At 36.0% G+C, this 22334-nt stretch overlaps 1 protein-coding gene across 1 annotated transcript in view; it reads right to left on the bottom strand.

Moving 5' to 3' along the window:
- LOC132699522 (pikachurin) overlaps window positions 1-22334 on the bottom strand; it is a 171360-nt gene that overhangs the window by 34409 nt on the left and 114617 nt on the right. The window contains exons 7-8 of the mRNA XM_060666294.1: window positions 16281-16456; window positions 6020-6156 (exon numbers count right to left, since the gene is read on the bottom strand). Coding sequence (XP_060522277.1) covers window positions 6020-6156; window positions 16281-16456 — 313 coding nt within the window. The remainder of the gene's footprint in view (window positions 1-6019; window positions 6157-16280; window positions 16457-22334) is intronic.

The raw sequence follows: 22334 nt of genomic DNA, 5'->3' as shown, positions 1-22334 counted from the left end.
AACTCTCGACATCATTTCAGATATATTAAAGTCCGAGAATCTGGAATCACACCTTCTCACTTTAATTGGTCGCACACAGACCGATACCTTAATGCATAGTCACATCATCATCCGGCCCAAAAATCATCGGTTATCAACTCTCTTGTTTTCAGAGCTGTAAAACTATCTCAGCCCGAGTCACTAAACCCAGAATTAAAACACCTTACCTCTGCTCTTCTCTCTAATAATTTCCACATTAAAGATATTAAGCGTTCCATCAAAAAATACACTTCACCACAGCCTTCCAATAGCAATGTGGCCACTGTGATCCTTCCTTACATTCCAAACATCACTGATCACATATCCAAAGTTCTAAAGAAGTATAACGTCAAAACCAGACTTATCACTTGTCCAGACATCTCTCAACATCTTCGGTCCGTCAAAGACAAAATTCCATTTTAGATGCCAGGAGCTTACAGTATTCCATGCATATGCGGCAAAGAATACATTGGAGACACCGGATGAAAAATATCTACTAGACTCAAAGAACACGAAAGAGCCTTACGATTAAGACAAATAAATTCATCAGCTGTTGCCGAACATACATGAAACCGGACATAAAATTTTATTCGACAAAACTAAAATTGTTGCATGTAATCAGTTCTTCTACCAACGAAAAACCCGAGACTCACCAATTTGGGAATCAGTCATCCGAGACGGTGTTTAGGCCCCTCATTTAGCTCCGCCCCCTCAAACAATATATAAGGTACCAGAGTAAAATACGAGCCAGTTTCAGTCAAGCTCTGAAGAAGCCAACATTACGATTGGCGAAACGTCAGCAAGTTCGACTCAGTAAAAACAGACGCAGGAGGAATCCAGAAGTTTTGTAAAAAGGATCACGTTTATATCTTTTTCAGATCGGAAGAAATAAATGTTTGCAATCTGTTCTTTCTTTTTAGATGACCCTGCATTCAATTCTTTTAATTGCCTTTCTTTTAATGTCAACTGGGCTTGCTGTTAATTGAATATGTATCATCCTTTCTGATATGGGTGTCAAAGCTTTCACACATAGAGCTACAGCATTGTTTAAGATGAGACCAAAGCCATACTTCGTTCTTTTCATCTCTTTAAAATGAGTTTCCGATACTACATCCCTATATCTAAGATTTTCTGACGACTTATCGAACGACCTTCGTAGATAGCCGTAGATTTAAAAGTACGTCTCGGCGAAGCGAGAGAATAATTGAAAATACAACACCGCATTGTGTTACGTCGCAACAGTAACGAACAAACTTCTGTGAATGTCTTAACTTATAACAGTAAACATTCATTAGACCGCGAATTGTGGTATAAGTACAACGCAACTAAAATTAACTTGCCGTGCGAATCTAATTTTCGCACTCTGCAGACGAACGTATGTCTGCGCCGTTAAAGTTTCGTGGATCCGTTTTGGATGCGAAATACGGCAGACGTCCTATCGGACTAGGAAACTCTTATTTTAGAATAACGCCTAGGGAACGTAACATGAACAAAATAAATAATTGGACTTTATTAGTTAAAATTAATAAATAACTACAAAATGGAATAGAAAAACGCAGAAAAAAATTACTCACAATAATAGAAGAGAAAATAATACAAAGAAAAAAGGGCTATAATTACGCCTGTATTACAAAAAGAAACAACTTTCCACTGACATTATAACAAGAAAACCGTTTAATGAAAGTAACAACTTGTGTCGCTGTGGTGTTTCCTTTTATTCAAAACATTACTGACCACCCAACAAAAGTTCTTAAGGAACATAATGCCAAAACCAACCAACCAAAATAAAAAATCAGATCTATTAGTCTAAGAGCCAGTGGGCGACTACCTGCATGTATTTGCCAAGACCTGGGTTTTTGTACATTGAGGCCCCTATACCTACTATACGTGATGTGGGGACCCACTAAGCCCATAGCGGTTGACCCAGGTACTGCGCAGGTGAGGCAGGTATTGATTTTTGGCGAATTTTAAATATATTTAACCACGGCTGCCGTTTTGAAATCTTAAAATATATTATTATTATTATCGAAAAATAATAATGGTAGACCATTAGTAGACAGTTTTGAAAATGCTTTAAAATTTTGAAAGTATTTGGCCAGATCTGCCATTGAGATATATTGTTCGTTATAGTCTTAAAAACTTATATTTATACCGGCAGACGTTTTTATTGAGTACACTCCTCAGTAGATAACAAAATCTATACTACTACCCGGACAGATGTATGCATACACTGCATTTAGGTCTCTTTTTTCTTTCTCCTACGTATTACTATTCTACTCATTCCAGCTTATAGTATTTTATTTTATAGCTAACACCACTTAAATAATGTAGGGTTTATACCTGAGATGGCTCTGTTATAATCCCAACCTAACGGTTTTTGTCAGATGTTTTCAGTCTTTTTGTGAATGGAGATGCCTCCTGTTTAGTGAATTTAATAAAATACACAGTGTTGCTTTATGTTATTTTTCTTTAATTAACCTATTATTCGTTAAATATCTCTGACCTTATGTCGAGTGAAAAAGAACTAGTGAAGTGTGTTTTTTGTGCTACAGCAAAGATTGAGAAATTGTTGACAATTTCAAAAGATGGAAAAATATGGACAAATTTTGAGGTTAAGGTAACATTATAAATTAAAATTCAATGAAATAATGCTACCGGACGAAATTTTTGATTCTGTATATAGCAGTAGTTGTTACAAAGCGTTTACGGCTGAAAAAAAAATGCAACCGATCTCAACAAAGAAGCTACCCAACAACCCACTATGTCCTCGTTTGCAACTGAGCAACCATCAACATTAGCTGTTGGCTCAAAAACTGATGATACAATAGTACTTAGTAATCTTGTAAAAGACGTAAACGTTTCTGAGACAGATGAAGTCGTAGAAAAAGATATTGGTGCTGAATTAGATCAGTCGTTGGAGGAAGGACCCTTGGTAGTACCGTGAGTAATTACAAAGCTTCGGATGTGAATGAAAATTTTATTAATAAAATACAAAATTTTGACGCAACCTCAATACCAACATGTAGAGTGAACTCTACCAATAATTTCTGAGAGCCTATTACATTTCAACTATTTGGAAAAACGCTTACAAAAAGCAACCTTCAACCTTGGCCCATTGGATTGAGCAGGACAACACATTTGTCTTTAAATGGTTCGATGGAGATCAACTTTCATCTTTTGTTAGCGACTTAATCACCAATGTCCCTGGTAAGTTGATAAAAATTAATTCTTTATCAAATATATTCGGATCAATTTACTAGTTGTTTATATCTTACAATTTACGGTTTATTTTTACAGAGTCCGATTCAATGGATAATGAAGAAGAGTTAACCTACGACAAATATGACTCCGACACCTTTCAAATTTTGTCTTAAATAAGTAAAAAAAAATTGAAAAATTGTTTTTTCATACTTGCATTATACCCCAACATTTCAGATCGTTTCGTAATATATCGACTTCATTTATCATCAATCTTATAAAGTGAGTTATTTTTATGTAAAACAGCAATCTTAATACATATACATCTGACCGGGTAATAGTAAAGATTTTGTTATCTACTGAGGAGTGTACTCAATAAAAACGTCTGCCGTTATTAATATAAGCTTCTAAAACTATAACGAATAATATATCTCAATGGCAGATCTGGTCAAATACTTTCAAAATATTTTTTTGAGCATTTCCAAAACTATCTGCCATAATGTTAACCGCATGCTAAGGGTCTGCCATTATTACTTTTCGATAAAAATAATAATATATTTTAAGATTTCAAAACGGCAGCCGTGGTCAAATATATTTAAAATTCGCCAAAAATCAATACCTGTCTCACCTGCGCAGTACCTGGGTCCACCGCTTTGGACTTAGTGGGTCCCCACATCATGTATAGTAGGTAAAGGGGCCTCAATGTACAAAAACCCAGGTCTGGTCAAATACATGCAGGTAGCCGCCCACTGGCTCTTAGACAATATACATGTATACATCTATACTTGTATAACTATCTTAACCTGAGTCACTGAACCCTAAACTAAAACATCTTACATTTGCCCTTGTCTCTAATAATTTCCACACTAGAGATATTAAGCGTTCTTTCACAAAATAATTTCAACATAATCCTCCAAAGACAATGCCATTGTTGTCCTTTCTTTTATTCAAAACATCAATCACCACATATGTAAAGTTCTTAAGATATATAATGTTAAAACCCGATTTACCACTTCCTCAAAAAGAGAAAATTCCGTTTGCGGTACCAGAATACATTGTAGAGACAAGATGAAAAATTTCGACTAGGCTCAAACAACATAGCCTTAATATTATGACAAATAAACTCATCAGTCGAACACAATCATAAAACCGGACATAAAATCTTATTCGATAAAACTGAAAATCTTGCATCTTGCATAATTGTTTTACCAAAGAAAAATCCGAAAATCCATAGAAATCTATAGGCAATCAGACAGCCTTCACAGCATCTCAGGTTTTTCACCAATGTTCATTTTCGATTTATACCGGGTGTAATAAAAATGTGATGTGTCTTTCAGAAAAGTTAGGATTGGTTGGAATCAATATTACCTATTCGAAAAACAGGCACTCAGATGCTTGGCTCCTAGGTCGTAACTTTCATATTTCAAATAGCAGACGCTAAGTTTCCCTTCAGTTTTTTTAAAAAGGTTTCCATAATTGTCTAATGGCTTTTTTGCATTTTTTCTACTCTTAAAAAATGGTTGCATTGCTGGTAAATTATTTATAACAGTAACAAAACTTATTCAACTTATATATACAAACAAACTGTTAATTCTTGGGATCACCCCAACTTTGATGGTTCGCCGTAAAGGAAGGAATAAAAGATGTTGAAGAAATAGTGTATAATGGGTTGCATATTTGAATGAATTTTGTTTAAAATTCCTTCCCTTGTTTGGGGTTTTACATATGTTTTAGTTGGCTGTGGAGTTGGTATCATTGACCGGTTTTAGGATTGACTGTTTTAGGTTATTGCGAATTGTCAATAAGTTCCCGCACATTTAGTTTCCTTCTCGACAATACGGAGTGTCGTTTGTAACAAATTGGTTGTTTTTTTTTCATCTTTAAATATTTTATTATTCCGGATATTTTATTGACCTTAACGTTTTGTGTTAGTGTGATTGTTTTGTAACGTTATCGTCGAGGTTAATATTTTTTTACAGTTTTTTTCCATAAATTTCATCCATCGAGTGTTATGTCGATAATTGTAACTGGCCAAATACCTTATTTTATACACCAATGTCATCTCTCTATATGTAGAGGTTGAAAGAGGCGTGTTGTGTAAGTTTTTTACTTTTTTTTGGTTAGATTGTTAACTCTGATGAAATGTTTTTTTTTGTTCTCTATATGACTTAGTGTCCTGATGAAGCCTGTATCCAGGGGCGAAAGCTAGATATTACAACAAATTGCCACTTTGCTTTGACCTTCAACATCTTTTATTCTTCCCTTTACGGCCATCCATCAATGTTGGGGTGATCCCAAGAATTAACAGTTTGTTTGTGTGTTACCAGTAGCCCCGTTACTGTCCTTCGCTTCTTCTATATATATATATATATATATATATATATATATATATATATATATATATATATATATATATATATATATATATATATATATATATATATATATATGTAATATAATATATGTATATAAATGAATTAAAAAAGTTAACAATTGGAGATAAAAATTAAAAGTAGTTTAAACAAAGGTTATAAAATAAACATAGGTATTATGAAACGTAATAAAACTAATTTTGAATACAAAGTTGTAGCAGGAATTTATCCTTAATTTACCGAAAACTTATACTCAATTGATACTAATATTTGAAAACCATTATTACTACTATTTCCTTAATTACCACCATTTTTAAAAGTGGGTCTTAAGAATTTTAATTTTTTATAATTATCGTGAAAGAATTCTTAAATTTTTGTTAATTTTTTCTCCCTTTATAAATTTTTTAAACCATCGTGATATGATAGCTTACCTGTAGGTCAACTCGTATCTCGCATAAATCTCCCGAAAATCCCAGAGGACACAAGCAGACGGCAGACGTTTCGCTAGTGAGGCATTTGCCTCCGTGTTGACACGGAACCCTGCTGCATCTGTCTGCCGTGCATTCCTCTGAAACAAAATGTTACCATCAATTAAAACTGTCGACCATTCATTAGCAAATCTGCCGAAAAATATCGACAGTTCTGTTTTGGTATTTTTAAAATATTATATTGATGTATATAGGGAATGTGTGGACCGGCTACACCGCAAAAGCGTCTCGTGCTATAAAGGCGGAGCGCCGCGCCCTAGTCAGTCAGTCGAAAAATAGAAACCGGTCAGCGCGCAAATATAAATTTGATATACAACAATCAACACTAACACGGCCAATCAAAACTAAGGATCTGCAGCGTAAGTTAAATAATAAAATTATATTTAATGCTAATCATTTTTCACATAACTTCCATTATTTTCTTTAAATCGGACAATATTTCCTTTCAATGTTCTATTAATACACCAGGTGATAAAATCGGGGGTTTTCTGTGTTTAGATGTAAAACGATATTATTTATCACTTGTAAACTTTCAGGCCTTTTATAACAAATTTTATTTTTTAAGTATCTCTACTAAAAATAGGTCACAAGGATTCAGGTCGGCAGATCATTTGTCGGCGGACCATTTGATAGTTCCTTGCATACCGATTCAAAGTCTATATTTATTATTTAGATAATCGGTAACCGGTTGCGCCATCTTGATGCCAAATTAAATTAAAATAATTCCTAACATTATTTTGTTTGGACAATTTCCATCTTCTTGAGATCTTCTACGAGGGGGTACCCATAAAACACCGGAATTGAATTGCCGAGCGCAGAGCTTGTATAGTACACCTTTCTGCCGCTAGGTTGTGGATAGTACAACTTATTGCGAGTTCAACGCCACCTTCGTTTTAAATTTAACTTGTTTTGTTTACTTGCAGTGCAATTTTTTGTTAACGCTGTTTTTTTTGTTATTTTTTTCGATGGCAAGTTTAAAAGAACAACGTGCAGCTGTGAAATTTTGTTTTCTGCTCGGTAAAAGTGCTGCTGAAACTGTTTCAATGTTAAAAACAGCTTATAAAGACGATGCGATGGGAAAAACTCAAGTGTACCAGTGGTTTGACGAGTCAATTGATGACCGACCTCGTTCTGGACGTCCATCAACTGCTCGAATCGACGAAAATATTGAAAAGATTCGAGAGTTTGTGCTCACAGACCGTCGACAAATAATTGAACAATTATCAAAGATTAGTGGGTTCTCTTGGAGCACGGTTCAGCGAATTTTAACCGAAGATTTTGGAATGAAAAGAGTTGCTGCCAAGTTTGTTCCTCGTGTTCTGACTGACATGCAAAAAGAACATCGAGTTGAAACATGTCATGCTTTGAATCAACAGCTTGAAACGGATCCAGATTTTCTTTCAAAGTTACTGGTGACGAGTCATGGTGCTATGGTTACGATCCAGAAACGAAGCAACAGTCCAGCCAATGGAAGACGTCACTGTCTCCCCGTACAAAAAAATGTCGTCAGGTCAAATCAAACATCATAACGATGCAGATTTGCTTTTTCGACATCAACGGTGTAGTTCATGCAGAGTTCGTTCCACCAGGTGAGACCGTTAATCAAGCTTTTTATCTGGAAGTTTTAAGAAGATTGCGCAACAGTATTCGACAAAAAAGATCCGATTTGTGGCGGACAAGGGACTGATTCTTTCACCACGATAATGCACCTGCACACACAGCCATTTCTGTTAAGCAGTTTTTGGCTAAAAATGGCATGGTTCCTCTGCCCCATGCACCTTACTCGCCTGATCTCGCTCTGTGTGACTTCTTCTTATTTCCACGTATGAAAAGGGACATGAAAGGACAGCGATTTGACAACGTTGAAGAGGTCAGGAAAAAAACGAGGGATGAGCTGTCGGCTATAGCCCAAGATGAATATAAAAAATGTTTCGAACAGTGGAAGCACCGCCGGGACAAATGTATTAGTTGTAATGGAGAGTATTTTGAAGGGGATAAGGTCGTTCTGTGATTTTCAAAACAATATATAGTTTATAAAAAATGATTCCGGTTTTTTTTTGGGTACCCCTTCGTATATATTTCATTGCAAAACTCGGGTCTCTGACTTTTATGTTCATCATATACGGCTGAAACTTTTATTTTTTAAAGTTCGTTGAATTTTACTATAGGACTTTCCGGATAATATTTTAACGTCAGGTATAGAGTGTTCAGGATTTTCTAAAAAATGTGAAATATAAAAATTAAGGAAGTAGAACTTAAAGTCATGATGATAGTGTAATAATTTACCTTGAAAGTTAAGTAATATATTGAGGTCTTCATCAAAATTTCTTTCTATTGCTCTGGTCTTTCGTGTGACACTATTTCGGTCCTCAAATTGTTTAATTACTATTTTAATTGTATTTATTGAAGGAACTCTTCTACCCGGATATATTTGTCGATATTCTCTTTTAACTCTTGCGAAATTATGTGAATAATACAATTTTATTATTTGGCGTTTTTCTTCCTCAGTATAACCCACTTGAAATGTCTCAAGTTATTTAACTTACGCTGCAGATCTTTAGGTTTGATTAGTTGTCAAAACAATTGCAAACATAGATAATATGGTTGTAATACGGCTAAATGAAATGTCCATAAACTATATGTTTCGGAAATTTAAAAAAAAAGGTCTACAATTTAAACTAATAATATATAGGGCATTCCATTAAAAAAAATAACGTTGCTTTCATTTTGACAGCTTGCGATCGTCGTTTGTTTTTCTGACATTACATAAGAAAATAGAGCAAAAGTCGTATCCAAACTTTTGAATTTGCACTTTTTTTTTTAAATTAACCTTGTAGGTGGGTGTCAATTGTGTTAATATATCTGGTTTAAACACTAATTAACAATACATGGCATTAATTAAAACAATAAGGACTAGATTAAAAAAAATTATTACACGTCGCAGGTACATGATTTTTTATTTCCTTTTGTGTTATGCTCCGTTTGTTCTGTGTTTCATACCCTTAATATTTTACCTATGATGATTGTCAATGATCCCGAGAATAGCAGGCAGATGGATAGGTATTCGACCTAAGTGTTTAATGAATTTGTTGCTGAGAAAGGGACCAGTAAAACTGCACAAATGCCACACTGAGAATACAGTGTCGAGTCTTATGTGTAGGTCAACAATCAGGTCCAGGGGTTCATAAAAAAACTGATACTACTCTTAAAGTACTATTTTTCAAAGTTTTGAGCAGTGTATTCAACTTCATTGTTTTCATATTTCTAATACTGTCTCTGTCAAATAAAAAAAAATTGTCAGCATTGTCACAAATACGTTAGAAAATAATAGAAAGCCTATAATATCTCCACATACAAGCACAGAGTTAAAAGCAAGAATTGTGACTAACTGAGAAGAGGGTTTGTCCTTATCAGCAGTAGCCATGACTTTAGTCGATGCTATATGAAAAAACCGTTTCTTTTCTCTTTAGTAAGATTTATTCAGCAAAACAGAATTATCAAAAGTGACCTATAAACAAACATTATACAGGAGTAATTATTAAAAATTAGTATAAGTTAGGTTTTTTGTAGTCCTGAATAAGTAGAGAAAAAGACGCTTTATTCTTAAAGAAATCTCTAATAGCCCTTCTCGATATTTGACATCAAAAATTAGTCCCAGTTGGCCATGACTTTAGGTTGATGTCAAAAGCAACATAAGATTTCAGTGCGCTTTTGAGAGATCTATTGAACAGAAAAAAAAAATGAAAATCAAACCGTAATCAAAGATTTTACAAACGGTGTTGTGTATTCTTTGTACTGAATAAGAATTCCTTGCCGATTTATATTAAAAAAAAATCCCTAGTAGTACTTCTCTCTTCTCTCTCTTTTGTTAAATAATCCCAGTTGGCCATGACTTTCAGTTGGAGCAATAAGCAAAACAAGATTGCTTTCGCAAGTTAGTAGCAAGTTGCCCGAGGCAGCTTTTTATTTAAAAAAGAAACCGCTTCGCGTAATTATATTGTGCATACACCCTATATAAAGCGTCTTTCACGTATCGCCTAAGTCACAACAAACATTGATAAATATAAAAAATGGTGTAAGTGATAACGATTTCCAATTATATTATTTCACCTATCTCGCGCACCCTGTATGATAGACGAGACCTGAAATTCTCTCCCCTCACAATGAATGACGTTATCGCGTTTTGACGGAACCCGAGGTATAGTGATTTTCATAATTATAATACAACTACAACAAATAATAATTCATATTACGACCTATACGATTGACCATATTTTTTCTGATTTCTGATTCGCAGTTAGTAATTTTTTCTGAAAAAAAAACAATTTTCTTAGCCTTTTAGATTTTTGTCTATTATTGGAAAACCCTGTATATAATCGAAAAAATACCCGAAATAAATATATAAAGCATTTTTTTCTGGATGCCAAAATAATAAATAATAAATTTGAGTGTACCCAATTTGGGCTTGGATTTTTAATTCTCTGCTAAATTTGAAGTCGATATCTGCAAATTTAGCAAACTTTACACCCTTTACAATACCTTAAACACAAAAGTTTTAACTGTCTATACGGGTTATGTCGTCACGTAAAAGAAACTAACATCTGAAACACAGTCTTTTAGTTATACCCAATTTTCACTATTAGGGGTTCAGTTTCTTTGAACGTGTGGCCCACATTCTTGGAGAATTACTAACAATAAAAGTTTTGGGGGCCAAATCTTGTGCGTCTTTTCGTTCAAGAATTTTTTGGGTTGCATAGACAGTTTTCGAGAAATGATTTTTGTTGTTAGGCCCCTGCAACCGCGATTTTTTATTTTTTTTTAATTCTTCCCGACCTCCCAACCCCCTCAATTACAACACCTGCCTTTAGGGGACCGAACGCTATTTGCCTGTCAAATCTCGAAAGAACAGCCGAAAATCGAAAAAAAAAAAGACGCCGAAACTCGGCCACAGCCATTTTTACACATCTTATGCACCTCATGGACTGTTAAAAAGGAGCAAAATTTGAAGCATGTAGCATAAACCGGTCGGAAGTTATAGTCGAAAAATCCTGGAACAGAGAACGGAGAAACAGATAACGGAGAACGGACAGAAAAAAAAATTTTTTTGATGGTCCTCTAGGTCCCACGTTTCATCAACGTAGCGCTTTCATAATTTTGGTTTTAGATGAAAAATGTCCATTGCTTTGGTTTCAAAGGATGGAAAATGGAAATTTTCACCTTTAAGGTTCATAAACGATGAGATTTGGTTGGGAATTCCTCCAAATCAAGCTACGCGTGACGTGACCCGTTGGCCCCGCCTACATGCGCAATATCACATCTTTGTTTGTTGTAACATGGTCCCAACTCAGCTTAAAAATTTCCCAGTACGGGTATGACGGGGCAATCAATCATCAACCGCTAAATTACCTGTTCTGCATCAGTCTTTGTAAATAAAAGCGACCCAGACTAAGCGACGACCTAATTGAAATGATTTATTTCGCGTGTCGAATCACCGGCCGTGGTAATTCGCGATTGGAATTCGAAACACCGCAGCGAGCGATAAATCCACGGACCCTTATTACACGTAGGCACAGAACGTATGACGTACGGCGTACGGGTAATTCCATATTCACGGAAAATCCTTTCGAGTTCGAAGATTATTGTCAAAAATGTAAGTAGACGTTTCTTTGCTTGCCGCGTCGCAAAATAAAGTAAAACTTTCCGATAGGGTCGCTATAAGGGATGGGAATTCGCCGTACCTTATGTAAATTTATTCGCATCCGGCTCAAAGTTATGAGGTTCGCGAGGGCATTGAATAACGACGTTTTTGCCAAAGCGAAATTCTATTTAACAGAAACTACGAGCCCGACAACTTCGAGGTAGTTCCGAAGGAACAATGATCACTTTGCCGTTTTACGTTGAAGTTTTTCGAATAGGTGTTCACAAAACTATCAAATTGCGTGACATAATAATAACAATAATAATAATAATAACAATAATAATAATAATAATGATAATACTTGAACTGAGGTGGCTTTTACTTGATGAAAAGCCATTTATCAAAATAAATAAGAACTAAAAGTTCAGATGTTCACGAAATTATATATATTTACATGACAATTATTTCGACAATACCGTGTCTTTGTCAAATGTAATATTTACAAATTACCTGCTACTATATATACCGAAAAATGACCATAAAACCATAATTAATGCTGTTGCGAAAATTTAAGTTCAATAAAGGTGAGGTATTTAAATCTAATTGATCGTTAAGCAATACATTTGAATGTTTCATTTTGTTAATATCCATGACTTCCAATAAATTTAATTTTCTACTTTTTGTGGCTGTGTGTAAAATATCAAAATTGTCGTCAAAAATGTGTTTTTCTGTGTTTAAGTGTGTAGCATAATTAGAATCTAGACTATTGTTTTTAAACGCTCTTATTGTTCGTTAATGCGTTTCTTGAAGGATCTACCTGTTTGTCCAATATAAATTTTAGGACAAGATCCACATTTCAACCTGTAGACACCTGATTTTTGGGATTTTGGACATTTCGACTTATTGTTTTTTAAATATTTTCCTATTGTGTTGTTAGTTCTGAAAGCTATTTTTAAAACCACATTTTGACAAATGTTTTGAAACTTTTTCGCTAGGCTCTCCTATGTATGTAATTGTTTTAAATTGTTCGTGTTCTGTATTTGGTTTCGGATAAATAGAGTTTACTGTTGTCTGTATTTGTTTTTTATTTATAATTTTATCTATAATGGACGGATTGTAGCCGTTGTTCAGTGCTATTTGTTTAATGATATTACGTTCTTCGTTGTAATTTTCTGTTGAGAGTGGCGTATTAAGAAGTTTGCGTATAAAAGAGTTAAATGCAGCCATTTTGTGTGTATAAGGGTGATTTGAACTGTTATGTATGACTGTGTCCTTGTGTGAAGGTTTATGATATATTGAAAAATCTAATTTATTTTGCACTTTCGTAATAGTTAAGCCTAAAAAATTAATAGAGTTACCCTGTTCAATCTCGATAGTGATTTTTATACGATTAAGTATTCAGTTTATGTTATTTTAAAAAAGAATTCAATTGTCTGTCCGTTCCAACAAAGCAAGCAAAGACATCGTCCACATATCTATACCACCATAAAAAACTTTTACTTAAAGGATGTTCTTAGTCCTTTGTTAGCCGAGATTTTTATTGATAATTTGGAAAATATCATACTAGAACATCCTTTAACTATATCTGTAAGCACTACGGAATAGATGTAGAGGACGCTTGGTATAAACACAAGCCAAAAAACGTTGAAGCCAAAGGGGAAATCACAATACACGCAAGTACAAACAGACAGGACTGTGATGGCAAATAAACCAGATATAATTAGGGCTTTAAAAACATTTCTCGACGTTGCCATACCATCAGAAGCCACAATAAAAGAGTAACAGAGTGGGTAACAACTAAAACACTATTGCGACACTGCGAAAAACTACTCTCCTTAAGACAGCACACATCATCCGACGTGCCCTAGGATAGGGAGATATAAACCATTTATTCTGAGGAACAGGGATTGTTTTTGAAAAATGGAAATGAATTACCGAGAGCACGGTTGCGAATAGGCATTAGAAATAATGATAATAATATTATTATTGATAATAATAATAATAATAATAATAATTATTATAATAATAATAATAATAAACTTTATTGTCTAACAGGTATAATATCCAATGACAAGACCATTAATTCGTTGAGTATTGTTACCAGGTCAAATGAAAATTCCGAATACCATAAACGCACCAATAAACAACTATTATAGTCTGTCTCAGTCTATATTGTGCTGGCTTTTGCCCGCAATGAAATTCGGGTCCAGTAGGTATTAAAGGACAGAAAATTAGGGACGCACTCAACAAGGATTTGGAATAATTTTTTTTGTTTATTTATAATCTTATTAAATGACCCTATGAAAAAACAATTCATAGCTAGGAATATCTATCTATACAGAAGTATATTTTTATTCTAAATATCAAGTCAAGAGTCCTCAATTTTCATAATGTGCTATACTGAATTTGTCCAGCTCTCAACTGGTATGTTATTAATTACATTTTTTATCTAATTTATAACACCGGGACATAAAGTATGAAATAATACAGAATTAAATCTCAAATACAATTAAAATGCAGGATGTTCCACCAAAGCATTAAATATTAACTTCGATGGATCCACAATAAAATTTCCCAAACACAATTTTCCAAAGAAAAAGTTTTTCGGCAAAAATACGAAAAAGTTCATTTTTCTTAAAAACTACTCAAAATTTCGTATGCTATGAAATGACAAAAATACCCCAAATCCAGCGAGTAATTAGAATTTTTAAAAATATTCACAGCATTCCATAAAAAAAAAGTTGGTTACTGTCCTGACACGACGCAACACCCTGTACAAATAAAAGTAATGAGTGTTATTTTTCGATGTGTAGAACTTTAACTTGGCATTACTGTTCAAGATGGCGACCGATTTAACAGCTGTCAAGTGATTTATTCTCAGTTTGGTTTGGCAATTCATCATGAATAGACAGACTCGCGCCTGAACAACGCTTGCAAATAGTGCAATTTTATTTCGAAAATAATGGTTCTGTGCGGAATAGGTATCGCGCACTACGTCCATTTTATGGTCGACAAAATCGTCCATCAGAGCAGTTAATTCGATTAACCATGGTACGTTTTCGCACCACGTTTACTCTTATTGATAACTCGCATCCCCAGAGACGCTGTACGGTGTGTACAGAAGAAGCTATTGCTGCTGTAGAGCGTAGCATTGAGGAAGAGGAAGAACGAGTCCATCCGCCATCGAGCACAGGAATTTTATCTGTGTCCATCCACTTTATGGAAGATTCTGCGGAAGGATCTTGGTTTACGTGCTTACAAAATCCAACTCGTGCAAGAATTGAACCCAAACGATCATCGAGTAAGGCGTAGATTCGTCGAATGGGCCCAAAACGAGATTGCCGTTGTTCCCGATTTTCATAAGCGAATTTTGTTTAGCGATGAAGCGCACTTCTGGTTGAATGGCTACGTCAACAAACAAAACTGCCGCATTTGGATTGAAGCTAATCCTCAAGTGTATATCGAAACACCGTTACATCCAGAAAAACTGCGCTTTATGGGCTGCTGGAATCATTGGTCCGTACTTCTTCAAAAACGATGATGGCCACAACGTTACAGTCAATGGTGATCGGTAGAGAGCTATGATTACTAACTGTTTCATTCCTAAATTGAATAACCATGATGTCCAGGATATGTGGTTTCACGGCGCAACCTGTCACACAGCTCGTGTCACAATCGATTTATTGAAAGATACGTTTGGTGACCTCCTAATTTCACGTTTTGACTCTGTGAATTGGCCTCCAAGATCTTGTGATTTAACACCGCTAGAGTACTTTCTGTGGGGCTATGTAAAGTCATTGGCCTATGCGCTTGACCATTGGGAAAACAACGCTTGACCATTGGGAAAACAACATTCGCCGTGTTATTGCCGATATACGGCCACAAATGCTGAAAAAATCATCGAAAATTGGACGTCCAGATTGAACTACATCCGCGCCAGCCGTGGCGGTCATATGCCAGAAATCATATTTAAAATGTAATGCCACAAGATTATCTTTCGGATAAGTAAAATTCATGTCAATCGAATAGTCCATCGTTGTTTTATTGCAACTTAAACTTCTATACATCGAAAAAAAACACCCCTTATTATAAATGAAATATATAATTAGGGTCAAATACATTTTGTATTTAACGTTCTTTGCATCAGTATAAAATTAATAATTATATTAAATTTTGCCGAGCTTTTGAATTGTCTCTCTTCATACATGATGAGAGCGAAACTTCAGAGAATCCCGGGCTATTTCGTCTACTTATCTGAATAACTCTGAGTGAGAAGCTTAAAAATTCCTCGATATTTAAGGGTAGTGCCAAAGAAATTCCGAATAATATGTTACAGTGCATGCTCGAAGATTTTATAATTGAGTTTTTGATTAAGGTAAGTTTTTTTTGCAAGAATTAATTTTAATTTAATTTAAAACGGTCCATTTACGTTTCAAAAAAAAAATTTAAAGTTTAAGTAAAATACTTAAAACGTCAAAGCAATAAATGCACTATATTTTTGGTCGTACCATACATGCCCCGACCAATAAAAAATTCAAGCTTTAAAGGAAAAAAAAACATTCTTACCGATTCCGTAGCCCTTAATGGACTCTCCGCTCGGCTCGAGGGCGAACTTGTAGACGTGGTCGTTGACTTCGAGATGCCGGATGCAGCCCTTCAGCCCTTTCGTTACTGGCAGTTTTTCGTCGAGGCCTGTGGTGTTTCCGGGGCCGCCGATAAATAACGGCTCTCGAAAAGTTATTCTGCAACGATAAACCAATAAAAAAAAATAACGAAGGATATGGCGGACTGTTTCGGAAAAATGTGGAGTAAGAAAAACCTCAATTTTTCAAGGAGACTTTTAATTTATTATATTATTTATTTATTATATTTAATACTTGTTTGAAGGGGGCGGAGCTAAAGGAGGAGCATGAACATTGTTTTGGATGACTGATTCCCATATTGGTGAGTGTAACATATCGCATGAATATTATGTTATTTTGTTATTATTTGTTTCTTTTTTATGTTTAAGTTCTCTAAAGTGCGCGAGTGGCGGAATCACGAAGGGACGGCCGTGGGGTTGCGAGGGGAAGTACTGGACGACGGGAAGTTAAGGCGGACTGAGGTGAGCAGTGGGTAACAGGAAGGCAAGAGAGGCGGTTGCGCTGCAGTGTTGACGACGTCCGATCAATTGGCGTAAGGTGGAAGGCCACCTTACGTTCGAATATTTCTAGCTCATAGCAGAGTCTAGAAAGGAAAGATGGTGCAACCTCCTTGAACAGTTGGATATGAAGAGAAACAGTCGTCGAGCCTGGAAGCTGCTAAAGAATCTAAGCAATGATCCAACAACAAAGAAATCAAGCATGGGTGATGTCACAGCCAATCAGATTGCCCACCAGCTCCTCCTAAATGGCAAAACTGCAGGGAAAAACAGGATAATAGAGATTGAACGAGAGCTGGAGAGTGAAAACCACTCCTTAGATACGCCATTCACATCGCAAGAGCTACAAGGGGCTATCAAACAGATGAAGGAGCATAAGGCAGCAGGTGTTGATGACCTAAGAACTGAGCAAATCAAACAGTTTGGACCAGAGACAAGAACATGGCTGCTCAATCTTATCAATAACTGTGTCGACACTATGCAAATTCCCAAAGAGTGGAGGAGAGCACGAGTGATAGCACTCCTGAAACCGGGGAAAGAGCCAAACAACTGCAAAAACTATAGGCCTGTCTCTCTACTATGTCATCTTTTCAAGTGCATGGAGAGGATGATATCCAACAGGATCTCTGAGAAAATCGATCAATCCTTGATCGCGGAGCAGGCTGGCTTTAGACCTGGCAGATCATGCTGTGGGCAAATCCTCAACCTGACACAGCACATAGAGGATGGGTATGAGAGGGGCCAGGTGACAGGAGTTGCATTCATTGATTTAAGTGCAGCTTATGATACCATCAATCATAGAAAATTGACGCACAAAATATATAATCTCACTAAAGATTACAGGCTCACAAAGTTTATCGAATGCACTCTCCAGAATAGAAGATTCTATGTAACATTGCAGGGGAAAAATAGCCGATGGAGACAACAGAAGAACGGCTTGGCACAGGGAAGCGTTCTTGCACCCTTATTATATAACATTTACACGAATGATCAGCCAAATAGTTCCAAGGTGAGACGTTTCATATATGCTGATGACACAGCGGTGGCTGTACAGGGGAAGACCTTTGGGAAGGTGGAGGAAGAGCTTAACCAGTACCTTGGAAACCTTGGTTTGTATTATGAACAGAATAACCTTAAACCCAATCCATCTAAGACTCAGGTGTGCGCTTTCCATCTTCGAAATAAAGAAGCCAACAGGAAATTGAAAATAAATTGGATGCAGCAAGAACTTGAGCACTGTGACTGGCCTAAGTACCTTGGTGTCAAACTGGATCGAACGCTGTCATACAGAGCACACTGCCAGGATACGAAGATGAAGGTGGCTGCTAGAAACAACATTATACGCAAATTGACAAGTACAAGATGGGGGGCTAAACCTGGTGTCCTGCGAACCTCAGCTGCTGCACTCTGCCTCTCCACAGCAGAATACGCTGCCCCAGTTTGGGCAAATTCTGTACATTCCAGGCATGTTGACACTGCAGTTAATGAGACTGGGAGAATAATTTCAGGCTGCCTCAAACCTACGCCTGCTGAAAGGATTTTCCCAATTATAGGAATAGCGCCGCCACCCATCCGAAGAACTGTGGCGGCAGAAATAGAACGGAAAAAGCAAATCAGTGACCCAAGGCACCCTCTGTTCCACCACCAGCCAGTAGCAGCAAGGCTCAAGTCAAGGAGGAGTTTTATCCATTCAACAGTACCTCTCACTACCACACCTGAACAACGAAGGTTAAATCTATGGCAGGAGAAAGTGCAAAATCCGCTCTTAGATCTGAAAGAAAGTATAAGCTGTGGTGACGAACTCCCCTTCGCAACCTGGAAGTCTTTAAATCGGCTACGCACAGGAGTCACAAGATGCAAAACAAACCTGCTACGCTGGGGTTACATTCAGGACAATGCTGCCTGTGACTGCGGCTTGGAACAGAACTACAATCATCTGTTGCAGTGCGGGTTGCTTGGCACAATTTGCTCTCACGACGACCTCCTCAAATGTAACGACAAGGCCCTTCAGGTGGCCAAATTTTAGGAGCGAAATATTTAGAATAATACTTTATTCATAATGGTGATCCTGGACACGGAAAAGAAAGAAAGATTTCTGGGTCTTGAGAACATCGTCGCCGAACAGCGATCAAGAACCTCACTTCCCTTGTTATAATTATAACGAAACATTACATGAGTCGCAGTTAGTATTGGCTTATATTGAGTTGTTCGGAAAGTCATTTCGTTGTTTTTGGGGAACATGAAAGACAGTTTTCGTATAATGAATAAATATTTTATTAAATTATATATTGGCCATTCTGGTCCAACACCTTTTGCCATCTTTCTGGCAGTAACATAATTCCCCTCTCATGAAAGTTTTGGTCCTTGCTGGCAAAAAACTGGTTCAGGTGGTTTTTGACATCTTCATTTGAGGTAAAGGTTTTGCCATCCAAAAAATTTTGCAGGGACCGGAACAAATAGTAGTCGGAAGGCGCGAGATCTGGAGAATATGGTGGATGTTGCAGTACGTCCCATTCAAGCTGTAAAAGTTTTTGGCGAGTGACCAAACTTGTGTGAGGTCTCGCATTATTCTGGTGGAACACTACACCCTTCCTGTTGATTAATTCGGGCCTCTTCTCTTTAAGTGAATCATTCAATTTGTCCAGTTGATGACAATAGACTTCTGAATTAATCGTTCTATTGTCCGGCAAAAGCTCAAAAAAAAACGATTCCTTTGACATCCCACCAAACGGAGAGCATCACCTTTTTTTGGTGAATGTTGGCTTTTGACACGCTTTGAGCCGGTTCATCTTTTCTGCTCCATGACCTCTTGCGTTTAACATTGTTGTATACAACCCATTTTTCGTCCCCAGTAATAATCCGCTTCAAAAATGGATCATTTTCTTGACGTTTGAGGAGCGAATCACACACGTCAACGCGACGACACAAATTTCGCTCCGTAAGGACATGGGACACCCACACATCGAGCTTCGAGGTTAAGCCCATGCCTTTCTAATGGCCATAAACAGTCGAATTCGACAAATTTAAGCTCTCACCGATCTCTCGTGTGGTTATTCGCCGATTTGCATCAACTAATGCCTTTATCGCATCTTTGTCAGCTTGGACCGGCCTTCCAGACCGTGGTGCATCTTCGACATCAAAATTGCCGGATCGAAATTTTGCAAACCAGTTCTGGAACTGGCGTACTGTTAACACGCCTTCTACATACACATCCGTCAATTTTTTTCTCGCTTGGACAGCATTTTTACCATTTCTGAAGTAAAAAAGTAAAATATGACGAAAATGCTGCTTATTGCTCTCCATATTTAAAAGGGCACCAACCAAAAACTACTGCGTAGAATTAATAGAACTTTTTCACACACAAGCCTTACAATATCAGCTCTCAAGACATATAATGGTTATGCGGCTTAAGTGTGAAGTTGGTTTCGAAAAAACGCAATTAAGTCCTCTGACGGGAAAAAACGAAATGACTTTCCGAACACCCTTATACTATGGCTATTTTTCCCCTTTAACTCGAAACTTGAGGTTATTTAACAGTTGCTCTTTTGATCCCTTTGCTGGCGGTTTTCGACTATTTAAAACAAGATTGAAACAGGTGGTTAATTGTTGTTGTAACTAGTGTGATACTGTTTGTTTACTGTTTCTTACTGTTTTTGTGTTTTTATATGTTTTATATGGTTATTTAAAAAGCTTGTTATCTTAAGTTGTTCTTTTGTCATGTTGCTATTTATATTTATATTATATTTAAATTGTTCCTTTTTCTTTGTAAATTGGCTCAGCCGTTGAAATGAATAAATACATAAATAAATAAACAAAATCAATAACGTGAGCAGTAAATTTCTTATCTCGACAATGAAGGCAAATTTTAGATTTAAATAAATTATAATTACGAGCTAAAGAAGTTTATATTTGTTTGTTTTAAATAAACTAAGGTTTAAATTAACCATATCTATATCTATGCCGTTTTGAAAAATACAATTATTAAAAGTCCGAGCACGAGCACATCTTATTATAGGCGAGTAAGAAAAGTAACTCGATCTAAATCGCTCAATAGAAAAAGTATTAAATTACTTACAACTTAAAGAAAAGCGACATCAAAACGAGTTTCAAGCAACTTTAAGTTGTAAAATTTTAAAATTTTCTTCCAAAGTGATCTAAAGTTTAAGTTGTTAAAAAAGTTTTTTTTTGTATACTTTCTATTCTGATGATTTATTTACTATAAATAGGATTTTAAACTGTGGCGCAGTACTCTAGTACACACCTTATCAGTCTATTATACAAGATTATTATTGACTGCTGCTTGTTGAACCCGTGGCTGGTCCTCAAAATGAAGCCCAGCTTTCTCAAACATTTTTTGACAATAGTTTCGATATGAGCCTCAAAGTTGAACTGAGAGTCAAAAACAATTCCCGTCTTTTACTTGCTTAACTTTTTCTAGCTGTTTATTATCACGCATTAAGTTAATATTTATAAAATCCTTTTTCCTTGTAAATAGAATATATCGACATTAATCAAGATTTAAGGATAATCCGTGCTTTCTGCTATAATTAGTAAATCTGTCAAGATCGTTCTGGAGCTCCAATACATCTAAATGTGAACGAATCTCTTTTTTTTTACTTTTAAATCATCGGCAAAAGCAGCACGAATAGAAAACGGGTTGGAAGAGGTTGCCATCCACTCCGAAATTTCCGACTCATCAGCCTTGAAAAAATCGATGTCCATTATGGTGACCAATTGCTTTTGAATAAGATTATCCAAGGGTGGTCGTTAACATACAATGCAACAAGATTATTAACTAAAGTTTCGGAACTTAAATTCAGGTAAAATTGTGCTCCGTAATAGAAAATAATTTTATACCTACCTGTGTTTAATACTCTTTGGTTTGGTATACTACTTAGTTCAAGTTTATTAGTAATCTCATTCTTATTTCGTGTGTAATACAGCGTGTATTGAATCGTCTGCCAATTATGCAAAATATGTGCGAGTCAGTGTATCTCAGGAGATGCTCCCGCCCAAATGTAGAAAACATTGTTGTATTGAGACTAAGGAAGTTATAAACAATGTTTATTTGACTCTCATTGAACGTGGTGCCAGCAAGCAAGTATTTTTAGAAGAAACGGCCACATTGACGAAAGTTCCAACATCAACTGTATGGAAAATTGTGAATAACCCCATTTCAGCGACGAAAAAAAGAAGCGATGCTGACATTTTCTCGAGTGTAGATGAAATGTGTGTTAAATGTGGCAGAACTACCTTATGGAAGTGTATTCAACACATGGGTTTTAAATTTAAAAAAATTGACTAAAGCCAAGTTTTAATGGAATTTATTAGAAATCGGAAATGGCGACTGGAATATCTAGAAAAAAGTAGGATTTACAGAGAACAACAAAGGCCAATTATTTACTTGGATGAAACCTGGTTTGACACTTATGATAGGAAAAGGGTTGGGTTGACTCAACTGATAAGTGTAAAACAAACGC

This window comes from Cylas formicarius, unplaced genomic scaffold (assembly GCF_029955315.1).
Source record: "Cylas formicarius isolate icCylForm1 unplaced genomic scaffold, icCylForm1.1 PGA_scaffold_10__41_contigs__length_53128322, whole genome shotgun sequence".
Classification (NCBI taxonomy): Eukaryota; Metazoa; Arthropoda; class Insecta; order Coleoptera; family Brentidae; genus Cylas; species Cylas formicarius.
This window is presented reverse-complemented; position numbering and strand designations above follow the sequence as displayed.